Genomic DNA, 7,679 nt, shown 5'->3' with positions numbered 1-7,679 from the left:
TCAACCTACTGCTCCTTATGAATGCGCTCGCATCCTTATCATCTGCTACCTCCGTTGTTGTGTAATTGTTGTTCTTCTCCATCTGGTTGGGTCCCCCCTCCAAGCCGCTATCTTCGCCCGTCGTAAGTAGTTGCCGTCGTGATCCCATGGTGATCTTTGCAAACAGTGAGGCCATGCTAGGGTTGACACGGTCCTTTATGGGGAACCGTGTTCAGAGCCAGATCGGCACTAGTCAGGAATGTTCAACTGAGCCTACTTCCACCGGCTAAGGTGGCGAGTTCGGAACGTACTTGGAGGCCTGCCAAGGTTTTAACGGGACGGGGGCAACCATACCATTAGCCCACTCGCCGTTTCGGAAAGGTGTCACCCATTCTTACTAGGGTAATGGAATAGTACGGTTGTCAGCTCTGTAGCGTTTGGTAGTATATACGTATTCCTTGCTCGTGTCCATGTCCATGTGCTGCCAGTTTGCCATAATTAGGGTCTTACTGGCGTCCATCCTAATGTGCCGGTTGGCACGCCGGGTGTTTGGGCTAAGGCACTTTGAAAGCGGTACCAGGTCGCTTGTACGGAGTTGCTTGCAGATGTGTGGCTTTTATGGGAATCCAACAGAGCCCACTGTTGAACTCCCGCCACATCCTAGGCATCCTCCTCTTGAGCTGTCTGGAGACCAGAAGCCCGGTCACTCCCCGAAGGAAGCGCCAAAGGTGGTAATTCACACGGGTGTGTGAACGGTTTTCGCTTCGGGAAGACTCCCAAGCTTCCACCCGACTCGCAGAAGGGGGGGGTTTGTCAGGCCCCTGGACTCCTGTCCCTGCTGCCCCTGTGTGTGTGTGTGTGTGTGTGTGTGTGTGTGTGTGTGTGTGTGTGTGTGTGTGTGTGTGTGTGTGTGTGTGTGTGTGTGTGTGTGTGTGTGTACAAAAAAAGGTCACCTCACTTTTAGATAGTAAATATCAACCGATTTTAACGATTGATGGCTCGTTCGACGTGGCATCTGGTCCCATTGTTTCCTATTGAAAATGGTTCGGATCGCTCCAGCCATTCCGGAGTTATGGCCATTTAGGTGATCCGGAACCGGTACCCCTGGAAGGGGCCAGACATGAAAATGCACCAAACCCATGAATGCGACCCATCAAACCACGGCATTTACGATTATCTGATGAACGGTAAGCAGGAAAATAGTCTCAGACCATATCTGAACCGGTAGTGTTCCGGAACCGGTTCTGGGTGTCCCGCCGGAAGTGGCCAAATATCAAATTGAACATAACTCATGCATGCGACACATCAAACAGCGGCTTTTTCGATAATCCGATGAACGGTTAGCAGGAAAACAGTATCAGACTACATCTGAACCGGTAGTGTTCCGGAACCGGTTCCGGATGTCCCACCGGACGTGGCCAAATTTAAAAGAGTACCAAACCCATGCATGCGACACATCAAACAACGGCATTTCCGATAACCTGATGAACGGTAAGCAGGAAAACAGTATCAGACCATATCTGAACCGGTAGTGTTCCGGAACCGGTTCTGGATGTTCCGCCGGATGTAGCCAAATATAAACGAGTACCAAACCGATGCGTGCGACACATCAAACAGAGGCATTTTCGACAATCTTACGAACGGTAAGCAGGAAAACAGAATCAGACCATATCTGAACCGGTAGTGTTCCGGAACCGGTTCCGGATGTCCCACCGGAAGTGGCCAAATATTAAAGAATACCAAACCCATGCATGCGACACATCAAACAGCGGCGTTTTTGATAACCTGATGAACGGTCAGCAGGAAAGCAGTATCAGACCATATCTGAACCGGTAGTTGTTCGGAACCGGTTCCGGGGGTCTCGACAGGTGTGGCCAAATATAAAAGAGTATCAAACTCATGCATGCGATACAACAAATAATGGCTTTCCTGATAACCTGATGACTGGTTATTATATTATATTTGGTATGGGGAAGACTTCCAGAGTCCAAAATGGCGATCAGGATATCCAAAATGCCGATCTAAAATTTAAGATGGCGGCTCCGAATTCAATATCGCGGCTGTTTAATTGAGTTTTAGGGCCTGAAACAATGTATTATTGGTATATTTGGTATGGGGATGATGTCTGGATTCCAAAAATGGCGACCAGAACATCCAAGATGACAATCTTTAATCTTAAATGGCGGCTTCAAATTCAAGATAGCGTCTTTTTCTTAAGAGTTTGAGGCTCAAACATCGAAAGCCAGATAAACGATATGATTTCTGGTATGATGAAATGGATTTCTGTTAATTGTATGAAAGTGCGATATACATAAACTAGAGTGCCTTTAACTTAGAGTGGCGTCAATGTCAAAATTGGAACAAAGATCATGTGTCAAATTGCTGTCAAATCCATACAAACGCGCGTTCCAAACAAGCAGGAGACCTGTCAAAATCGGAACATGACGCCACTCTCCCTTCCAGTCTCTCTAACATAAACATTTCGCTTGAGTTTTACCCGCATTATCACGAACTGTAAATACAACGTTTCTCATACTGTAGATGCCTATTAAAAATTGTCATTTAACCATTTTTCGAACTGTCCGAGATAACAGTAAGCAAACCATACCACGTACAGATTTGCCAGTTTGACAAATGGTAATCCGCTAAATTACAGTATGAGGTATAGGCGGTTAAGATAGGTTACCATAAAAAATGGCTCGTTTTCTCGAACAAATTTTTCGCAAAACAGTAAAAGATACGGTCAATTTACTATCCCGTTTTTTTCAAGCAATTCACTGCATGGCAAATGGTTAGAGAACAGTAAAACAATAAATCTAGAACGGAAACGAATAATGTATGTGGTATTGTTGATTTTTGGTCATCTATGGTACATTAAGCTTATGATATATGGTTCTATTGCATTTAAACTGTTAAAATAAAAAGTCTGTTATGCGTTCACCAGAGAATATTTTATTCAAAAATAAAATTCCACCTCGGCTATAACTCCAAAGCGCATTACTTCTGTCGCCCTCCACGCATAATATTTTCTGGAATTACCCGATACATACAATCCTGGATCCGTTGGCACCTATGATGATTGCGGGAACTTCGTCCGGATGGGGCGGATTCCGTACAATATCTGCATACAGCAGGAGGGATCTTTCTCACCTTCCTTTCGCGGAATCCCTTACAGTTGCACAGAGTAAGGCGGAATGTGGCTTATGCTGTTGGCGAATTCTGCAATATAATTAATATCCGATGAGTTATATGTACCACCAAAAAATATGATGGAATAATCAAGCAAAACTTACCCTTGTCTAATCCAGGCTGCTCCAGATACTTCTACTTGTTTACCACAGCAAATTTCAACACACGAGTGACCTCACGAAAGATTTCGTTTTTTTTCTGCTAAGAAACTGCAAACTGCAAATGTTTGGTCTTTACAAATACTAATGTGTGCAACAGTTAGGCTAACTGTTAAATTTATGTTGCATACAGTGATATACACATGTATAATAGTGTGGGTCATCGGAAGCGTTTTCTCAGATCAAAGCTTTTTTGGTTCCGTTTCGGGTCCTGAGTATCTGTGCAAAATTTGAGCACGATCGGTTGCGTCTACACTTTGCGCATTTCAATTGAAATTTGTATGGGATTTTGTATGGGAAAACATACTTTTTTGAATTTTAGCCATAAGTTGTAAAATTTGGTCTGAAAATTTTCAACCGATACTGTAAAATGATAGCCTAGGATGTTCTGAAGAACTTTGTTGAAGACCGCAAAACGATCCGATGCTTGTGAAAATAGTTATAACCAACGAACCGCATGCATGTGTTTATGTTTTAACATGCAAAGGAATAACAATAGCAACAAAATCATGATGTTTCGCCAAGCAATGCCAACGCTATAACTTTTTTCATAAGCATCAGATCGCTTCGCGGTCTTCGACAAAGTTTTTCAGGACACCCTAGGCTATGTTTTCACTTTAACGGTTACACGGTTTTAGAACAATTCGAGCTTGTTATTAGAGAAATGCAAAAAAGTGTGTTTTCCCATGTAAAATCCCATACAAACTTCAAACGCGATGCGCAAAACGTAGACATAACCGATCGTGCCCAAATTTTTCACACTTATTTGGGCGCTGAAATGGGATAAAAAAAGCTTTGATCTAATGGGATACCATTGAATTTTTCACTTTTCCATATAAACGATGACCCACTCTAATGTATAAGTGTGTTGCGCAAACATAATCACAAACCATTTGAGAAATGGCCATTCCATATTCCCACCATGTTCACAAGTTTTCATCGCTATAATATCTGACAATGCCTGTACAGTATAACATACTGTTACAAATTAGTATGCGTTACTTAGACCGTTCCTGATGGTCAAATGCTTCGAGTTTCATAGTTTTCAACAGAAAAGTACCTGATTGTGGTACAGTAACATTAACAGAAACAGGAGACATACTGTTTGGAACTTAATCCAAACTGTAATTTAATATGCGGGTATTGAAATGGGGTTTCGAAGGCACGAGAAAGGCGCCATCACCGCTAGGTGGATTAATTAGGGGTTTTTCTCTACTTTTCGCCTCACGCGAATTGTCTTACCCATCGACGTCGCCGCCGTGTGACTTTTTTTATTTACCCACCGCGTGTACGTATCGAAATAGCCCAAGTATGCGGTGTGGTATAACAACGTGCAACACAACGGACAATCATTTCCAATGGAAATGCGAGTTCTGTGATAAAGCGTACCATGCTGCCTGTTACGGTGTACGGCGGAACCAAGAAGAATTCAATAGGTCTTTCATGGTGCCATTATGTGCTGACTGTCAAGTGCATCTCAACTCTGGGATCGATACGCGAAAAATACTTTTCAAGCAGAATCAACTTTTTGAAGCGATCCAGAACCAAACAGATGCTTTCCATCGAATGGCTGCCGACCTGAAAAGAATTGCTCTCGGTGATTTGTTTGATAACATCGAGCAATTACTGCAACAAACACAAGAAGCTTTAACGTCAAATAATAGCAGAAATGAAAACACTCGGAAAGAAATTAGTCAGCACTTCCAATCATGCGGCACACTGTTAAACCGAGCGCTTAATGAATTAACAAGCGCCAACTTGACGATGGCGCAAAAAACGCAAAACATGGAAAGCCAATTGACGGAAGTAAACAACTACATTGTGCATTCGGCAACTACTCCACCAATTGCTACACCGACACTTGCTGACGAACCAAACAAATTAGACAAAATTTTGGATGAAGTGCTTTTTGTCTCTGCTGCTGTGTCTAATATATCTAATAAAGCGGTAGCTTGTTCGCCTAAATCAAGCCAGTCTTTAGCAGACGAACTAGCAGAAAAACAACAGCACCATCATCAACAACAACAACTGTTATGAGTGTAAGCAAACATACCTACTGAATTAATACTTTGATATGTACAATGTTAATACCTTTGCTATGTATACCTTGATCATTCACAATAAAAAGCAGTTCTGTTTCACCTACCATACGAATGACACACGCTTTTGAACAAAACATGGTGTCAGAGTAAAAATACGAACAAAACGTTTTCGCGTTGCGTAAATAACGGCTATATTTCCACGGTAGATTCAGTTTTTATTCGAACACGATTTTTTCGCGAGTGAAAATGAATAATTCAGGGGATCTCGAACAAAATCGCCAGCCGGCGATACCCCCAGCAGCACCAGCGGTAGCACCCGCTATCAACACAAGCATCCCTTTCCCGGGACCCCTCAAGTTGAGTGGAAACATGCAAGAGAATTTGGAAAACTTTCGAGACGCATTCGACATCTATCTCGTGGCGTCCGGGCTCGAGTATCGTGAAGAGCGAGTCAAAATAGCAACTTTTAAGGCTGCGCTCGGGACAGATGCGAGAAAAGTGTTTAATCTGTGGCCGTTGAGAGAAGAGGAAAAAACACAGTGGCAGCATGTTTGGAATCCCTCTCAACACACATGGTACCACAACAAGACGTAAAGCTGGCACGGTATGAGTTCTTCCAGTGTCAACAAGAAGCCATCACTCCGGGCGGCGAGCCAGAAAGCATGACTCAGTTCATAAATCGAGCGCGTGAGCTGGTAAAATCGTGCAATTTCGGCAACCTTGGGGATGAAATGCTACGTGACAAAATTATCATGGGCATCCGTGACGTGTCCCTCAAGAAACGATTCATCGAACAACAGGACTTGACTTCAGCGATGGTAATCCAGCGATGCCAAACGGAGGAGGCAACACGAGCAGAAATGGAGCGCAACAATTTGTTCGGCCAGGCCACCTCATCTCACGCCGTCAACAAGCTGGCGAGAAAACCGAAAAAGTGCGCATTCTGTGATAAGGAGTATCACAAAAAGTTGTCCGACTGCCCTGCCCGAGGAGTGACATGCAACTATTGAAAGCAGAAGAATCACTACGCCAAAGTGTGCCGAAAGAAGCAGGAAGATACGTCGAAACCGTCTAAAAAGAACCCGAAACACGTGAAGACTGTATCGAAGGAGGAAGTTCCGGAAAGCAGCGATGAAAGTGATGTCGAATCGGTCACAACAGTCCAGTATCTGTACAGCTTAAAGCAGGACGACGAACAACTATTAACAGCAAGCCTGACATTCTTCAGTGCGAACAAGCAACCTGTTCCGGCGAAGTGTATTTTGGATACTGGGGCAACATGTAACGTTATCGGAATCAACAATGCGAAGCGCATACTAAACGCGAAACAGCTCAAAATGGACAAACAGCAGGCGACCATGAAGGTGTTTGGTGGTGGCACTCTCAAGTCTTTGGGAAGAGTCATTATCAAGTGCGTCCACAATGAGAACAATTACAACACGGTGTTCCACGTCGTCGATTTCGAACAACAGCCGCTACTTTCCCGGAATAAGTGTCTACAACTCAAATTGATCCAACTGTGTTTGACGATCACGAGCGATCATACTTCTGCTGTACAGCAAGTCATCGAAAAATACCCTGCAGTGTTCAACGGTCTGGGCAATTTGGAAGGCAGTGTACATCTTGAGGTGGACAAAAGCGTGAAGCCGGTAGTTCAACAACCTCGCCGGATTGCTGTGACGTTAAGAGACGAGTTACGCAGAACAATAACAGAGATGGGACGTGAAGGAATAATCGTCGAGGAAAAGCATAACACAGACTGGGTCAGCAATCTAGTTCTGGTCAAGCGGAACAACAAGATTCGGGTATGTATTGATCCAGTGATGTTAAATAAAGCCTTAAAGCGTCAACATTACCAGATGCCGACCGTGGACGAGCTACTACCTGAGCTCTCAAATGCGAAAGTGTTCACCACGGTAGACGCCAAATGCGGCTTCTGGCAGATCAGCTTAGACGAAGAAAGTTCTCGACTAACGACGTTCTGGACGCCTTTCGGACGCTACCGATGGCTCCGAATGCCGTTCGGTATATCACCAGCACCCGAAATTTTTTAAAAAAAGCTTCACGAGGTTATTCATGGTCTCCCTGGCGTCCGAGCTTTGGCAGATGATATTCTCATCTTTGGGTGTGGTGACAACATCGACCAGGCGATGGTCGACCATAACAAAAACCTTGAGTCGTTGTAAATCCGAATGAAAGAACACAATATGAAGCTCAACAGAGAAAAGATCAAGTTGTGTCAGGAGAGTTTAAAACTTTTCGGCCATATTCTAACGCCATGCGGAGTGAAAGCAGATCCGGATAAAATCAA

General features: G+C 43.9%; 1 protein-coding gene across 1 annotated transcript; it reads left to right on the top strand.

Moving 5' to 3' along the window:
- Window positions 1–5,940: 5,940 nt before the first annotated feature.
- Window positions 5,941–7,422, top strand: LOC134289905 (uncharacterized protein K02A2.6-like). The gene is made up of 3 exons (XM_062856627.1): window positions 5,941–6,360; window positions 6,466–7,173; window positions 7,228–7,422. The coding sequence occupies exons 1-3, from the start codon at window positions 5,941–5,943 to the stop codon at window positions 7,420–7,422; spliced, it is 1,323 nt and encodes a 440-aa protein (XP_062712611.1).
- The last annotated feature ends 257 nt before the right edge of the window (window positions 7,423–7,679 follow it).

This window comes from Aedes albopictus, chromosome 1, assembly GCF_035046485.1.
Source record: "Aedes albopictus strain Foshan chromosome 1, AalbF5, whole genome shotgun sequence".
NCBI classification, from domain to species: domain Eukaryota; kingdom Metazoa; phylum Arthropoda; class Insecta; order Diptera; family Culicidae; genus Aedes; species Aedes albopictus.
This window is presented reverse-complemented; position numbering and strand designations above follow the sequence as displayed.

Coding starts and splice junctions, on each gene's coding strand:
- LOC134289905 (XM_062856627.1), top strand. CDS start 5,941: ATGGTACCACAACAAGACGTAAAGCTGGCACGGTATGAGTTCTTCCAG. Junction 6,361..6,465: donor CCGACTGCCCTGCCCGAGGA/GTGACATGCAAC, acceptor AAACACGTGAAG/ACTGTATCGAAGGAGGAAGT. Junction 7,174..7,227: donor AGCGGAACAACAAGATTCGG/GTATGTATTGAT, acceptor CAACATTACCAG/ATGCCGACCGTGGACGAGCT.